This window comes from Pinus tabuliformis, chromosome 7 (genome assembly GCF_031772625.1).
Source record: "Pinus tabuliformis cultivar Carrire ecotype Pingquan chromosome 7, CPIR1, whole genome shotgun sequence".
NCBI lineage: Eukaryota > Viridiplantae > Streptophyta > Pinopsida > Pinales > Pinaceae > Pinus > Pinus tabuliformis.
The window spans coordinates 1,328,053,758-1,328,072,216 of NC_142293.1; the positions used below are offsets into that span (position 1 = coordinate 1,328,053,758).

General features: G+C 38.4%; 1 protein-coding gene across 1 annotated transcript; it reads left to right on the top strand.

Annotated features, from left to right (window-relative positions):
* Window positions 1-3,004: 3,004 nt before the first annotated feature.
* LOC149252475 (uncharacterized) lies at window positions 3,005-4,117 on the top strand. The gene has a single exon (XM_089454161.1). The coding sequence runs from the start codon at window positions 3,005-3,007 to the stop codon at window positions 4,115-4,117; it is 1,113 nt and encodes a 370-aa protein (XP_089310287.1).
* The last annotated feature ends 14,342 nt before the right edge of the window (window positions 4,118-18,459 follow it).

An 18,459-nucleotide genomic window follows, 5' to 3' on the forward strand; every position in this document is an offset into this window, starting at 1 on the left:
TATGTGTAAGTCCAAGAGTCATATATGGACAAAAGAACCACATAGAGAAGTCTAAAGGTCACCTATATAGAAGTCCAAAAGTCATGTTGAAGTTCAAAAGTCATTTGGAAGTCCAAAGGTTATTAAGAAGCCCAAAGGTCATTAGAAGTTTAAAAGTCATATGGGAAGCTCAAGAGTCATGCCTCTCGTTATAAAAGAAGCCTCCTTACTCAACGAGAGGACTCATCACCTTGGCTTCTCCCACAAGGCATTGAAGAGATAGAGATAGTTCTTTTGGAGAGCAAGTAGTGGCTCAAACGCTCCACTATTGGAGCTAGTGGTGTTCATTGTACTCATGTATCTTGGAAATTTTGCTTAATACTTGAAGCCTATTGGGCCAACACATTTTCATGCATAGATCATGGATGTTTTAAGACTATTCTTTGAATGTTTACGATTTATGTTGGCGTTCTTATGCATTAGAGAAATTGAACTAATTTGGTGGCTTTGGTGCTTATCACATTGAAATTGTATTGTGATGGTTATAATGATCGTTGTGTATATGTGAACTCTTTCGCTTAATGAATTCCCTCGACTTTTGAGAAGGCACAGGGGGGAGGATGGAGTCTGAGGCTGCTAGCGAACGGTCGCAGGAGCGAAACTTGCGGCCGATAGGGCCAAGGGCGTAGGAGTAGGGGTCTCGAGCAGCTCGGAGCGCAGCAGGAGGAGGCGACAAGAGGGCTCCTTGGTCAGCGCAAATCAACAGGTGGTCGCAGCACGGTCTGGGAACGGTGTGGAGGGTAAACCGGAGGAAGAGGGAGCGTCTACAGTGCAATACCGTTTTGACTGGAGGATTTAGTCGGGTTCACCGCCTAGACTAAGGCAACCCCCCGCAGGAGAAGCGAAGTAACCTGTGCTGTAATTTAAGAAGGTAATTAAGGAGGTTAATCATGGTAATCCCAGGAGAATATGTCGAGCTGGACCCTGAACCTGAGGACATTTTGTCGGTTTGGGGTAAGGAAATATCAACCCAGAACCTGGATCTCTTCTTCGGAGGGGATAGCCTGCTCAAGGACACGAAGGGAAGCGCAGATCTGAAGATTCTGAAGCCAAATGCGTCGGAGGGCGTCGATCTGAAAAGGAATCAGGGGTTGGACGAGCGCAGATGCAAGGAGGACCAAGCACGCGTGGCAGAGGAGGGCCAGAAGTCTGAAGATCTCTCAGCAACCCATGTAAGTACCCAAATCGATCCCCCTGGTGCTCAGTTTAGCTATGGAGGTCTTGAAGATGTTGTCTACGGACAACGAGCCAAACCCTGGGCTTGGCAAACCTCAAATTCAGGGTTAAAAGAGGATCTTGGCCAGGTGAAGGGAGGAAGCCCTCATGCCATTTCACGTACATCCTTATCAAAGAATGGGGGTACCTTATCAGAAATGCAGGGGATAGAAGGGAGTAAGGAGCAGAAGGATGGAAGGAAGGGTGTCCCGAGTGAAATTGCAGTATGGCAGCCGGGGAAGGAAGGGACAGAGGAAGGGGCTGGTGAAGGGTTAAGCCCCCGGAAATTGGGGGAAGACAGACTTCACGCGGAAGCCCTAGATCTGGAACCAGATGGGGAAAAGACCTCATTTCGATCCTCAGATGAAGCAGGGGGGGTGAAGGACGCGATAATCAGAGAAGGGATTCAAGGAGAAAATCCCAGGGTAAAAAGGAAAAAACAGAAAGTGGTAAAACAAGCCCCAGAAGCAAATTTGATTCTCGGAGTGGACGTTCAGATCGAGGAGGCAATGGAGGTAGCAGAAAGTACAGTGGTGGGTCGAGCAAGAGGGAAGGTTTTCTCGGTACAGTTCATTCAGAATTGGGCCGAACAGCAGTGGCAAAAGAATTTGGGAGAGGCGTTCAAAGTGTCGGGTTTAGCGAAGGGTTGGTTTATGATCCAATTCGACAAGAAAGAAATGGTGGATTGGGTCCTGGAACGAAACTGGGCTTTTGGTAATTGTCCCGTGCTCTTTAGACGCTGGACTCCACTGTTCGATGCTCAGAGAGAGAAGGTAGACACCTTTCCAGTCTGGGTGCGGGCACCGGAGCTGCCACCCTTCCTCTGGGTAGACTCTGTTTTCAGTTCGATTGGTAATACGCTGGGTACTTTCCTGGAGGCAGACATGTCATTTTTGGAAACCAGGAATAAAGCCATGGCAAGGATCCTGGTAATGCTCAACTTAGAGAAGGGTCTCCCGGGGAAGATGAAGATTCATTACAAAGACTTTGTATATGACCAGCTCCTGGACTACGAGCATTTGCCATATAGGTGCCATATCTGCCACGAGCATGGCCACCTGGCAAAGGATTGCCCATCCGGCTACCGCCGCAGAAGGAGACAAAAGAAATCTGATAAAGGGAAAATCTTGAAAGCTGATGAGATAGTCACTAGTGTAAAGGGAAATCAAACAGGAATCGGGAACGAACAGGAACAGTGTGAGAAGGTTACAGAACAATCGCAGAGTCCCTGCCAAAATTTAGTTGAAGCCCCCATCGCGGATCCGATAGAGGAGGACCTGGAAGCCCTAGATGTTATCCAGGAAGGCTCGAGGGGTACGCATTTGGTCTCTAATCCTTCTCCTTCGCTCTCTCAAATCAATGGAAATGAAATATGCAATGTGCAAAATCTTCCATTAAAAGAATTTAAAATGGTCGATTCCAAAAATGCATTTTGTCCACAAAATGTTCTAAACTGTGATGGGGAAGCATACAAAACCATCAAATCTGAGACAAAAAATGAGACGAGAATCCCGACCAAAATTCCCGAAAGCCACTATAACCTCCGCTCCCTAGATAAAAAACCTGAGGCTGTAGATACAATTGGGGGCATAGGAATGGAGATAACCCAGGCCTCGAAAAAAAAGACTAGGGGGCGAAAGTCTTTATTATCAAAAGCACAGGTTAAGGCAAAATATGATATGGAGAATGGGAAGCAGATGTCGATTTCTAGGGTGCTTAGAGCGGCGAAACCCTGTGAAAAGGTTTCAAAATGATATGTCTCTCATGGAACTGTAGGGGTTTAGCCAGTAAACCCAAAAAACTGGCTCTAAAGGAGTTGATGCAGCGGTACAATCCAGATTTCATTATGCTGCAGGAAACTCTAGGAACAAGCCCAGAAGTAGAGAAGTCTTTAGGCACTCTTTTCCCGGGGTGGAGTTTCCAAGCTTTGGACTCCCATGGTCATTCGGGAGGAGTGGCTGTCGGGTATAGAGAAGGAAAAATTAAGCAGCTGAACTCGTGGGGTTTTGCCAATGGATTGGGGATGGAGGTCTTAACCCCTGATCTAGATTGGCCATTGACCATCTTAAACATTTATGGGCCCTGTAAAGAGAGGGTTTCGTTCTGGAACAACCTTCTGGAGAAACCCATGTTGAAAATCCAAAATCTGGTAATTGGAGGCGACCTGAATTTCTCTATGGGGAGAGCGGAAGCCTGGGGTCCCTCAGCCAGGGAAGATCCTCTTTCAGAGTTTTTTCAAAACTCCCTATCCCTGCATAAGCTGGTTGATGCAAACTTGCAAAAACTTAAGCCTTCCTGGAGAAATCGAAGGACGGGGGAGGGACGGATTGCAAAGAGGTTGGATAGATTTCTCTTAAGTGAGGACCTTGCTTCCAAGGTCTCGATGTTTAGACAGTGGATTGGAGAAGGAGGAAATTCGGATCACTTCCCTATCTTGTTTGAACTTGCCACTCCCCCAAAAAAGCCAGCAGCCCCTTTCAAGTTCAACGCTGCTTGGATGCAGGAGGAATCTTTCAAGAAGCTCTTCAATGAAACATGGCTTCATCCAAACAGGGAGGCATTGGAAGACAAGGCTTTCCTGTTTATGGAAAATCTGAAAAGACTGAAGAAGGCCACAACAGAATGGGCAAAAAAAAGGAAGAAGGATCAAAATGAAGCCCTAAACAATATTGATAGGGAACTTGGGGGCCTTGAAAACCCTGCCGGTCCCGGATACGATTCACAGGAATCAAAAGATAGGATTATGATTCTAGAAAGGCAGAGAAGCAAAATATTATTGGACAAAGAAGAGGAATGGAGGCAGAAGAGCAGGGCGGTATGGTTGTTGGCTGGAGACGAAAATACAAAATTTTTTCACAACTAAGCAAAAGGCAGAAAGACTATGAACACTATATGGAAACTAAAAGATGAAGAAGGAAGAGAGGCAAATACGTTTGAATCACTTTCTTCTTTGGGGAGGAACCATTTTCAAAAAAAAAATTCTGAACAGAGGGGGTCTTCGCTAGCAGAAATTATTAGGACAGCGCTAAGCTTCCCCAGATATGTAGAAGAAGAAGAAGCAGAAGGGTTACAGGGGGAGGTTACTCTGGAGGAAGTGGAGAAGGTAGTAAAATCCATGGCAAAGAATAAAAGCCCTGGCCCGGATGGTTGGCCAATAGATTTTTACCAACAATTTTTTGAGCAGATAGGCTCAGAAATTACGGAGGTGGTGGAAGAATCCAGAAGGAAGGGGCAGATATATGCTCCTTTCAACGCCACTTTTATTGCCCTCATCCCAAAAAAGGATGAGCCGGAATCCTTTGAAGATTTCAGACCTATCTCATTATGCAATTGCGTCTACAAGATCATAGCAAAAACTATAGCAGCTCGTTTAAAACCAATTATGTCCAGATGTATCTCAAATGAACAGTTCGGGTTTTTGGATGGTCGACAAATCCATGAAGCTATAGGTGTGGCCCAGGAGACAATACACAACGTTAAGTTGTTGAAAAAGAAAGGAGCTGTGGTAAAAATTGATCTATCAAAAGCTTATGACAGAATCAGCTGGACCTACATCCGGTTGTTGTTGACACATCTGGGTTTCAAAATAGATTTTATAAACTGGGTAATGGGATGCATCAGTAGTGTCAGTTTCGCAGTGCTCATTAATGGGGCGGCCTCTCCCTTTTTCAAAGGGAAAAGGGGATTAAGGCAAGGATGCCCCTTGTCCCCTCTGTTGTTTCTCCTAGTGGCTGAAGGCTTAAGCCAGCTACTGTTAAAAGCAAAAAGAGAAGGATCAATAAAAGGATTGGAGGTGGCAGGAAATCTTTTCATCACACATCTCCTGTTCGTTGATGATATACTCCTTTTTTGCAATGGAAGTCGGGATGAATTCAAAAATATAAAGGAGGCTCTAGAGCTGTTCATGAAGGCTACTGGTATGCTTGTAAACTATAGAAAATCTCAGCTCATAACAGAAGGCCTAACTAGGCAGGAGATTAGCCAGCTTGTGGCCATTCTCCCTCTAGAGAATTCAAAAATGGGGGACCCCTTTAAATACTTGGGGTTTTGGTTGAAGCCTGACAATTACAAAAAGCAAGACTGGTCATGGCTAATAGCAAAGATAGAAGCCAGAATTACTCATTGGAGCTTCAGATGGCTTTCTAGAGTGGGGAGATTAACTCTGATAAAATCAGTCCTTATGGCTACTTCTGTCTTCTGGGCTTCTTTGTCATGGGTCCCCAAGGGGATCCTGGGGAAAATAAGAAGAATTTGCAGTCGATTCCTATGGGCAGGAGCAAAGGAGGAATCTGTTTTACCATGGATCGCCTGGGACAAAGTGGCAAGACCCAAGGAATGGGGGGGATGGGGCATAAAAGATTTGAATGCCTTTACAGCATCCCTGGCAGCAAAAGCAGGGTGGAAGATTGTAAAGCTCGAAAATCTATGGACAAAAATTGTAAAAAGGAAATACATTGATCCATCCCCTTTGGAAGATTGGATAAGAAACCCGGAGAAAAAGGGTGGAAAGGTGTCCACCATTTGGAAAGCAACGATTGAGGCCTTCAAAGTTATTGAACAAGGTTTGTCTTGGAAGGTTGGGAATGGGGAAAATATTCGTATTGGAAGGGACCCATGGGTGGGGTGCAGTGAGAACTTTGCACTATCCCCTAGCCTGATAAGACACCTTGCTTCAAAAGGCATTGTTTATTTAAAACAGGTGGAAAAGATAGGTGCTTCATCTATCTGGGGTCAAGCATGGAAGTCGGGCAAAGAACTGAACATCCACCCTCGCTGGTGGGATGAATGGGAGGCTTTCAAGATAGAACTATCCAGAACAAATGTAAGAATAAAGGATGAACCAGACCAGTTGATTTGGGCCCATGCGGACAACGGAAGTTATTCTCCAAAATTTGGATACAAATTTCTCATGTCCAAAAAAGGATGGGGTGATCCGGAATGGTGGGCAAAATCGCTATGGAAGTTAAAATGCCCAGCAAAGGCAAAAATATTTTTTTGGTGCATCCTTAAAAAGAAAGCCCCAACCTGGGACATTCTCCAATCCAGATACAAACAAGGTCCAGGAAGGTGTGCTTTATGCAAAAATGATTTGGAAACCGCGAATCATCTTTTTATGGAATGCCCAACAGCAAAAAAAGTATGGTCTGAAGTATTAAAGCAGATGAATTTAACTATCAAATGGGAAGGGCAGTCTCTATCAGAAGCATGGCAAAATTGGTGGAACAAAATTTCTGAACAGAAGCTAAGGAATCTGCCTCCCATCATCTGTTGGGGAATTTGGATAGCCAGAAACATAAACATTTTTCAGGAGAAGGAAACAGAGGCAGTCCAAATTATGATTCGTTGTTTGTCCATATATTCAATTATCTCGGATGCTGAGGATGAGAGGGAACCTCGGAAAGTGGCGGAGGAGCAAATAAAGGAAGGGGTTCCCTGGGCATATTTTGATGGCGCCTCCCAGGAAAACAAAGCTGGTGCAGGCATTGTTATTAATTTAAACAATACCCATACTCTTAAAGCATCCATTGGACTGGGAAGTGGATCAAATAATTTCGCTGAATTATCTGCCCTAAAATATCTCTTATGCTGGTTGATTCATAAAAACACCCTCACAGTACAAATTTTTGGAGACTCACTAAATGTTATCAATTGGTTAAATGGACGTAGCAGATGCCAAAATTATGTATTACAGCCTTTATTTGAAGAAATTCAGAATCTGAAATTGTCTTTTAATTCTTTGTCCATTAATCATATTTACAGGGAACGAAATGATATGGCAGACAAACTATCTAAAGACGGTATTGAACAAGCTGTGGGCAGTTGGAGAATAAGGGAGGAAGCAAATGGTGAAAGCTTCGTCTCGGACCAGCCTCCATATGCAGAAAATCTCTAATAGAACCAGTGGATCAGCATACACTTTTTTGGTTTTTTGTTACTATAAAATACTGCTGAAACAGTATTTTTGGCTTTACAGTGGATTAAGGTAGCGAGGTATATGTTTTCTTTTTGGATGCCTTATGATACAGCCAGCTCAAAACAGGAAACAGGATGGACACATGAGAAAAAAAAAAAAACCAAAAGAAGCAAAGGACAGATCGGTGGTGAAATGATCTCTTCTCGGGAAGAGAAGTTACACTCTTTTCTGAGAAATTTTGTACAAACAAAACTGTTATAACAGCAATGGAGCTGTGTATGTACATGCAACTTTTTATAATATAAAAAGTTCGTTTTTTTCTTTGGAAAAAAAACTCTTTCGCTTAATGATTAATGATTCTTCCTCATTTATGTGCATGTGTCTTTCCTAAAATAGTACTGTTACATTTCTTTTAGAGACTCACTTTTGGTTCCTTGCAGTGAAAGAACCTCGATACATTTGCAATTGAAAAATTCAAAAGGAACATTTGATTTCTCATTCAAAAGTACATGTGTGCTACTCTCTTATGCTAATTGCTTAAGCCAAGGCAAATCTTTAAGTAAACGACATTCGGGGCATATTCCAGATGGGACTCCTATACCAAATAGTGTGAGGTCTAGTTGGGAGTTAATATCGGGGAGATCCCCAGTATGTTGGCGGGATCCAACACCATCAACATGTCTGCATAATAAAGTTATCTTTGCACCCTTGTTCTCTCGCACATACCCTGCCCTTCGCATATCCTTCATTCCACATAGATTCATAGCTTTATGCAGCTATTCTCTTGCATAGACGAATCTGTAAAAGTTTTAAATGGAAAAAGAGTTTAAAATTAATTTAATGTTTGCAGAATAAAGTTCCCTCTGCACTCTTGTTCTCCCGCACATAACCCGTCATCCGCACATCCTTCATTCCACACATATTCATAACCCTATGCAACTTTTCTCCTGCACAACTAAATTTGTAAAAGTTTTAAATGGAAAAGAGTTTAAAATGAAATAATAAAAGATAAACACATTAGCAATACTTGTCTTGTTGTTGATGTCAGAGCACTAACCGAAGAAACACACCCCACCGTGTCACCCTCACACTTATGTAAACAACCTGCTTAGAGCATTCTGTCAATGTCAGTGTCAGAGAACTTACCAACAGAATGGCCATTCACAAAATTAGCCTTTTTTTTTTTAATTTTAAAATGATTTCTCAAGCATAGAGAAAAACCAAAAACAAATCACACTCCACTAGGGAAATTATGTTGCATCAAGGTTTTCTCAACAAATGGAAACTTAGAAATAAGAGTTGCAAATATATATATAATATATATATATATATATATTCAACTTTTTTCGAAAACTTTGGTTAAAATTGCAGAAACTCAGTAAAATAATATAGAGTCAATGCACTTTGACCGCGAGGCAAATGCTATAGTCCTTATCGAGGCATGGACTAATAAGATAATTAAATCTTTAGAAATACCCACTTACTCTATGGCATTCATGTGTTATGCTCAAGTTCTTGATTAACAGGAAGAAAATAAGAATTGGGCCATGCCATTATACACACACACACACATATATATATATTCAAGAAAATAAATCAATATTCTTCTTATTTACAAAATTAAATGGAAGTTGTTGGTACCAGACTAGCCCACATGTATATTCACTTAAGATATAATACAAGAAATGTATATGCATAGAGTCATTACAAGAATACATGTATATTCACTTAAGAGCTAATACAACAATATTTATAGGCACAAAATCATTACAACAATATTTATCAAGCCAATATAGCTCGTCACGTCACTGGCACTGATTTGAACTTGTGTAGGGAAGATAACAATCATTCCGCCCAACCACCTAAGATAATCCTAATTGACAAATATATATATATATATATATAAGTACTTAAATGTTTTTCCAAATTTGGACGATGGTAATTAAGGTAAAATGGTTGGTTACAATTTTAATTTGGGTTACTCACTTGGGTTTAATTCGTATTTTGGAAGGATGGTTGTCATCCTCCCTCCCGAATTCAGTCCCTACAAAGTGAGATGTTGATCTTTTAAATGATTATAGTGTGTGGCCCCTCAAAATTTAACTCAATTGAATGATGACATCAAGTTAAGTCTACAAAAGCTAGCTAACCTATGCTTCTAAATCACAACTGTTAGGTCCCTATAATATTAGTGTATCCCCCTTATTGTTATTGCTAGTCTAACCCACTATTGTTATTGTTGTGCCCATGTTGCCCCCATATTGTTATTATTGTGCCCCATAGAAACCCACTATTTCCATTGTTGTGCCCTTACATTATTATTGTAATGTAGGCTCTAATTATATTGTGACCCCTTAGACTCCTTTATATACCAAGGAAGTCTTATCATTTGTATCATCGAAGAATTGTTCATTTAATGTAAAGGAGGTTTCCCCCTCGAATAGGCTAATTTTCAAGTCGTTGATCTATCTTTTCATTTGTTTTATGATCTAGTTGTATAACATTTGGTATCAGAGCTTTGGATTATAGGGTTTCACTGCTTCAAACAGGTCATCTTGGAATTTCCGCAATAATTTTTTTATACAGACCTTCAGAAGCTAAAATTTTGACCACATTGAGCCAAATTCTTGGTGAACTTCGTGTAGAAATTTGAGATCTTGGTTTGCTATATTTTATGAGATATGGTTCAAAGAAGTTAGGATTTTTGCATACTCCAAAATTCAGCCTCAAACAGGTGACCTAGGGAAAATCGTGATAAATTTCTTTAAAAGCATCGGATTTGAATTCTGTAAAAAGTTACGAAAATTACATGGACTGTAGTTTCTCGTGTATCAATTTCAGGGCCGAATCTTGGAACAATGAAACGTGGCATCCTGTACAAGTTCGATCTATTAAACAAGTCCATAATCAAGACATCGTGGGAGATTTGGCATAACTTTATATTGAAGAATACAATATTGGTCTGACTTGTGGCGTTGGAAACAAGACTCAGAGTACTAGTACATGAATTAATTTCATACCTTGGGAAGCCTAAATTATAAAGATACAACAATTTCAATATCAAACTCCAAAAAGCAAGAAGAAAAAGGTGTGTATTTTTTTTAAATTTACATAAGTTTTGTTTGAAATATCAGTTTGAAGTAATTCAAAGGGCATAGTAAAGAATAAATATCATTATTTGGTTCCAATATGTCTCGAAACAAAAAAAAAAAAAAAAAAAAAAAAACAAACAAACAAACAAAAAACAAAAAAACAAAAAAAACAAAAAAAAAAAAAAAAAAACAAAAACAAAACAAAAACAAAAACAAAAAATAAATAAATAAAATGGATACTCCCAGTAAGAAACCAGGAAGCTCTACTATGACCCATGAAAAAGAGGAAGAAATGCAACATGATATATCAAAATTACGAGACTAAGTGCAACAAATTTTGCTCTCGCATGGAGTAGCCAAAAATGAATTAGAAGCAACGATGAATGTTAAGATGGACGGTTTAAAAGGGAACATGGATGGTTTATAATAAAAAGATAAAAAAGGAAATGGTTTGAAGGAAAGTTTGACAAAGTCGCTAGAAGAAATGCTTCATGATGGTGAAAATGTATTCCATGAAGCTCATGATGAGAACAAAAGGAAAGTTAATCCTCATTTTAGAGAATCTAACATTGGATTGAAAGCTAACCATATTCCAAAGATCGAAATGATTAAGTTTGATGGCAAGGATCAAATAACATGGATGCTACATATGGAACAATATTTTGATCTGCATGATGTGAAACACACACAAAAGGTACGCATTGCATATTTATATTTAGAACCCAATCAATTTGTATGGTATTAATGGATTTTTTCTCGTAAACCACTTTTCACTTGGAAAAATTTTACAGAGGAAATGATAGCACATTATGAGGATACAAAGAGCGACACCTTCTTTAGCCAATTGATAAATCTAAAACAAAAGGGTTCAATGGTGGAGCACATTGAGGACTTCAAAAAATTGAATATCAAGGTAACTAATATTCCAGAGGAGCATATGATTGATGTCTTCATAGGGAATCTAAAGGATAACATCCAACATGAGGTTCACCTTTGGAAACCTAATTCATTGGAGAAGACATTTAGGGTGGCAAGAAAAGTTGAAAGCAAAACTATGACGACAAGAAAGTCTACCACTCACAACTATAAGGATGGAAGTGTTGTTTATCCTAACTTTCCACAACCTACAAGGTTGACACCACAACAATTGGAGGAAAAAATAGCAAAAGGGCTTTGTTATAGTTGTAATAGAAAATACACTAAAGGTCATAAGTGTGTTGAGAGTAAATTATTTTACATAGATTGTGAAGAGGAGGAAGAAAAGGAATAAGAAACATCAAAAGAAGAGGATGTACACCAAGAACCAACCCCAAAGAAAGAATACATAATTCAACCATATCTTGTAAATGAATTGGTGGGAATTACCACTCCTCAAATTCTAGAGATAGAATGATATACCAATAAGAAAAAGACAATAATGTTGATTGATTCGGGTAGTATCCATAATTTATTCATTGTAAGATAGCCAAGGAATTGAATTGCTTTCCATATTGAACACCAGAGTGTCATGTGATGGTTGCAAATGGAGAAACTATACATTGCTCTAGAAAGTGCCAAAATATCAAGCTAACCATGGGGGAATATGTATTGAATAGTCTAATGCTTTCCATTCCAATGGGTGGTGTTGATGTTGTACCAAGATTACAATGGTTACAATCTTTGGGGACGATAACTTTTAATTTTCAAGAACTTTTCTAGATTTTTTTTTGGGAAGGAAAATAAATTGAATTAAGGGGTATCATGGGGAAACTGGGGAAGATGATCAACTCTAATGGCATGACAAAGCTTTTGAAGAAAGAAAAACAAGGCATAATTGCACAACTATGCTCACTAGAGGTTCAAACATCGAAATCATCTATTTCTCTAAATCTCCAAAAATCCCTGGACAATCATTCCAAGATATTTGAGACTCCAAAGGCCATCCACCTATTCGCGATTATGATCATGCTATTCACTTGATTCCAGGAAGTGTTCCTCCAAACATCAGGCCTTACAGATATTCCTATGCCCAAAATAGTGAAATTGAACATATGGTTGTAAAAATGGTAGCGGTTGGTATAATTCAACCTAGTCAAAGTTCTTCATCTATTCCAGTAGTATTGGTGCAAAAGAAGAATGGATCATGGCACATGCGTTCAAATTATAGGGAGCTCAACAATCTCGCTATTAAAGATAAATTTATCATTCCTATCATTGATGAATTTTTAGATGAATTACATGGAGAAAATTACTTCACAAAGTTGGATGATCGTTTAGGATATCATCAAATTAGAATTAAGATTGAAGACATTTCGAAAAAAACATCCAAAACTCATGAAGGTCATTATGATTTTTTGGTCATGCCTTTTGGCCTTACTAATGTAACTTGCACATTTCAAGGTTTGATGAACTCCGTTTGCAAACCCTTCCTTAGAAAAGTTGTGTGAGTATTTTTTTTTATATACTAATTTATAGCAAATCTTGGAAGGATCATGTTCAACATGTTGACAGGGTGCTCAAACTATTAGAGGAGAAAAAATTATATGCAAAAATCTCCAAATGTTTCTTTGGGGTACAAGAGGTGGAATATTTGGGTCATATTGTATCTCATGAGGGTTTTAAGGTAGACCCTAACAAAATTAAAGCCATTAAGGAATGGAAAATCCCCACAACCCTAAAGCATCTTCGGGTTGACAGGGTATTATTCCAATTTTGTTAATAATTATGGGATAATAACAACGCCTCTGACAACATTACTAAAGAAGATGCATTTTGTTGGACTCCAAAAGCAACTAAGGCCTTTGAACATCTTAAATAGGCATGTGCCAATCATCGGTCTTAGCTACACCAGACTTCACAAAAACCTTTATCATGGAAAGTGATGCCTTAGGAAATGGAATTGGTGTCATTTTAATGCAAGAAGGAAGACCTGTTGCTTTTAAAAGTCATATAATCAAGAGAAAGTATTTACACAAACCTATTTATGAGAAGGAAATGTTGGCAATATTACATGCACTAAAGCAATGGCGACCTTACCTAATGGGAAGACACTTTAAGGTAAAAAAATATCACGATAGACTTAACTTTTTGGAACAAATATTATCTTCAGAAGAGCATCAAAAGTGGGTTATAAAGATGTTGGGTTATGACTTTGAAATCATCTAAAACATAGGGAAGAAAAATGTTGTTGCAGATGCACTCTAGAGAAATGATGAGGATGTGGAAGAATTTCTCTATTCCATTTCTATTATCCAACCTGATTGGATAAATGAAACAAGGGATGAATGGAAGAATGACAAAGAGGTGTGAACACTCATTCAAAAGTCACAGTAAGATGCCAGTATATCTAATACATTTACCTAGAAAAATGATTCATTATGGTACAAAGATCGCTTATATCTCTATAAGAATTCCCAACTCAAACAAAAGATTCTTTTGGAATTACACACCTCCCCCTTAGGAGGGAACTCGAGATTTTAAAAAACTTACCATAGAGTCAAGAAGGAAATTTTTTGGGGATGGCCTAAATCTGATATTCAAAAGTTTGTGGTAGAATGTTTGGTTTGCCAACAAAATAAAGTTGAGACAATTAAGGCCTCGAGTATATTACAATCATTATAACATAGTTACCGATCAAACGGGAACTATTAACTCAAAACGGGTATTCTAGCCCAAAACCCCCCAAAAAAACATTAAAAAAACAACCCAAAAATGAAAATTTTGTATGCCAAAACGATGCTTTTTTTTTAGGGTAAAGTTTCAACATTTTTTTTTAAATGGAAGTAAAAACCTTTTTTTTTTTTGCAAAATGGATGAAAAAAAGACCCTCAAAAAAAATAAGTGCTGATGTTGGAAAAAAAAATGATGTTACAATTTTGACACTTTTTAGGAATGGAATTAAAGATAAAATATCATGACTTTCAAAAACTGTAAAATTCCAACAATTCTTGGACATGATGTTAAAGATAAAATATCATGTCTCAAATCCTTATAATTCCAACAATTTCCATCCAATTTGTTAAAGATAAAATATCTTGACTCTAAAAAAACCCCTTAAATTGTAATTGTTTTCAGCAATAGCATTAAATATAAAATATCATAATTCAGGAAAAAAAAAAAAAAAAAAAAAAAAACAAACTTTAAGATTTTGACAAATTTTCAACCATGTAATTAAAAACCTTGAGTTTTTAACATATTTCAACCATGAAATTATAGACAAATTATATGACTAAAACAATTTTTAAAAATGAACAAGTAATGTAGGAATTTACAAAGTAAGTTCCTCAGATAGAACACCAAAGGACACCTCTCACAAACAGATCACATATACATACAACAATATTCTTGACGTGGTTAAAACCCTCAAAGAGGGAAACAATCCACGACCTGAGCCAACACAGCCACTTCAGGCAATTTATTAACGTAAAATAAATAAAATTTACATAAGCTTCTCTCATGAACGGTCACCTAACAAATGACCCTCCATGCTCTTTAAATAGAGATCATGGACCAATCAGGTGTTAAGCCATAGATCACATGTCGGTAATACCGAGGAGAGAATGAACCGTCAGATCACTTCATGTCTAGAACATATTGTGGCCGTCAGATTGTAAGTTACAAAAAGTACATACTAAAGAAACACACTTTACCTAACTATACACTAGACCAAGTTATACTTAATTATTTCCTATGTGTCAGAATATACTAACATCCCCGCTTAAGAACAACTTAGGATGGGATTGAAGGATGTACAAAGATGACACAATAGGAGAAGGAAGGAGACATTAGAGCCTATCCCCCCTTAGTGACAATTTCCTGAACTCCAACCATAAATCGAAGTTTAGTAAACTTCGCCTTTGTGAGAGCCTTTGTAAACATGTCTGTAACTTGATCATCGGTTGAACAATATTGCACTTCAAGAAAATGGTCATGAATGAGATTTCCGATGAAGTGCATGTGTAGTTCAATGTGTTTGTTGCGTTGATGTTGGACTAGATCTTTTCATAGTTGAATGGCACTTTGATTATCACACCAGAGTGTAGTCGGATGTTGCTGCTGAAAACCAAACTCTGACAGGATCTGACGAAGCCACAAGGCTTCCTTACTAGCTTCAACGGTGCCACAATTCTCTGCTTCTGCTGAAGAAAGAGAAATGGCACTTTGTTTCTTGCAATCCCATGTAATAGGTCCATAACCAAGAGAAGACATAACCTGCAGTAGAATTCTGATCTTCAGGGTCACCAGACCAATCAGAATCAGTGAAACCAACCAATAGAAGAGATGCTTCTGCACTATAATGAATCCCAAACTGAATTGTACCTCAAACATAACAAAGTATTCTTTTAGATGATTTCCAATGACTTTCATGTGGTTTTTTCATAAACCGATCAACAAGGCCAACAACAAAGGAAAGGTCAGGGCAGGTATGGGTCAGATCCAAAATTTTTCCAACAAGATGACGGTATAAGGTAGCATAAACTTCAGGGGAAGTACAAGTGACTGAAAGTTTGGCTCCAAAATGAAAGGGAGAAGGGGATGGCTTACAGTCTTCCATGTGAAAGTGGTGTAAAATATCATAGGCATACTTTGACTAGGAAAGGGAAATACCTTATTTGGATTGCAAGACTTGAAGACCAAGAAAATAATGCAAGTGTCCTAAGTCTGTCATTTCAAACTACTTTTTAAGGCTGGACTTCACATGGTTTATAAGATTGGGATCACTACCATCAAGGATAAGATAATCAACATAAAGAACAATAATGATAAGTGACTTACCCACTTTCTTGGTGTAGACAGTATTGTCAGAATGACACTTAGAAAATCCAGTATCTAAAAGAAATTTATCAATTTTGGCATACCAAACCCGAGGGGCTTGCTTGAGACCATAAAGGGATTTCTTAAGCCAACATACAAGGCTGGAGTCTGTTTGTATAAAGCCAGGAGGTTGTTCCATATAGATTTCTTCATGCAAGTCCCCATGCAAGAAGGCAGATTTAACATCCATCTGATGGACTCCCATTTGAAAGAGGTAGCAAGGGAAAGAACAAGGTGGATAGAGTTCATTTTGGAAATAGGGGAGAAGGTTTCAGTATAGTCAATGCCCTCAACTTATGAAAAACCCTTAGCAACAAGACGAGCTTTATGTTTATCGACTTTTCCATCTGGTCCAAACTTGGTTCTATAAACCCATTTGCATATAACAAGTTTTCATCCCTTTGGAAGAGGAATAAGGTCCCATGTATCATTTGCCAATAATGAACGATATTCTTCATTCATAGTTGCGTCCCAATCTGGATGGCCTGAAGCTTCTGCAAAGGTGTCATGATCATAATTCGTTGAAGCTTGAGCCAGTAAAGAAGAAGTTCTATCGAACTGATAACATGTACGACGCTGATCTGTAGGATCACATGCAAGAGCACTTGCTGCATCCCGAGTAACATGGACCCATTTTGGAAGTTAAGGAGCTGAAGGAGGATCCCGAGAAGGTGGGGGAGGATTGTCATCCTTGTCGTCATCATGTGAAGAAGGAATATTTTCAGAAGTAGAAGGGATAGAGGGAGGTGACACATCTGCCAAACTAGGCTCGTAGGCCGATATATTTTCAACAAACTTTACATCTCGTTATTTAGGCTGAAGAAGTCTATATCCTTTGACACCTTTAGAATATCCAGCAAAAATACATTTTTCACTCTTAGGTTCTATGGCTTTATGTTTCTCATCTGGAATATAGGCCCATGCTTCACTTCCAAAAACATGAAAGTGACTTACATCTGGTTTAATTGAGCTCCATGCTTCTTCTAGAGTGATATTCTTTAAAGCCTTAGTAGGAGTGCAATTTACTATGTAATTTGCACAATTAATTACTTCTGCCCAAAACTTAATACTAAGTCCTTTAGATTGAAGCATACAACTAGCCATTTCCTTTAAGGTGCGATTCTTCCTTTCAGCTACACCATTTTGTTGTGGAGTATATGGAACAGTATGTTGCAATTGAATTCCATGCTCAGTGCAAAAGTTGATGAATTTGTTGTTAACATATTCTCCGCCATTATCAGATCTTAGCTTAAGAATTTGATGTCCATATTGTTTCTCAACGAAGGCCTTAAAGGCCAAGAACATGTTAAAGACTTCACTCTTGAGTTTTAAGAAGTATACCCAAGTGCGTGTGGAGAAATCATTAATGAAAGTTAAGAGATACTTATAGCCAGACAATGAAACAACTGGAAGTGGACCACATAAATCACTATGCACAAGTTGTATAGGGGTTGAGGCATGCCAAGAGGCACGTTTTTCAAAACTATCTTGATGATGTTTTCCGAGTACACATCTGGAACAAACACCATCTCTGCAAGATACCATAGGAAGACCTGTCACCATATTTCCTTTACATAGATTTTGAAGGGAGCGATAGTTTAAGTGACCAAATCGCTCATGCCAAAGTTTGCTCATTTCATAATTATGAGCAAAAAATACCGCGGGAAGAGTTGATGACCTAAATTTGTTAAACTTATACAACCTTGTAGAATCGTCAGCAATGCCAGTAGCTAAAATCTATTTAGGATCTCTTAGGTCCTTAATTACAACATCATGAGGTGATAATTCAACAATTTTACCTTCACTTGAATGAGTTATCTGATATACAAATAGAAGGTTGCGGGATAAGGTAGGAACACATAATACATCATTAAATTGACCATTATCTAGATGAATAATTCCAGTCCCTACAACACTAAGAAATATATCATGACCAACATATATATTTTTGTGTTATAATCATTTAAATAATAAACATGGCTTTGTTTTTTGCCATGTGATAAGAAGCTCCAGAATCAATGAGCCACTCATGAGAATGAGAAGAAGAAGATACATTTAGTGCAGAACCATATTGAGATGCTTGACAACCACGTGCAGAAAGTGTTATTCCTGAAGATGAAGTTGAAGTTGAAGAGTGATCAAAATGGATGTTATGCTTCTTCATTTCTGCTTCCAAGGCTTCTATCTTCTTAAAGCATTTGGATTCTAAGTAGCCATCACGATAACAAAAGTTGCAATGTCTATCAGTATTCTTCCCTTTGTTTTGAGTTTCCTTATCATTTTTTTGAGTTGATTTTTCATTGTGAGACTGAAATTGCTTAGGACCCTTGTTTGGTTTAGGACCATTCTTTTTAAGATGATGCTTCTTAGGATTATTTAAACTTGGTCGTTGTTGGGTTGCTAAAG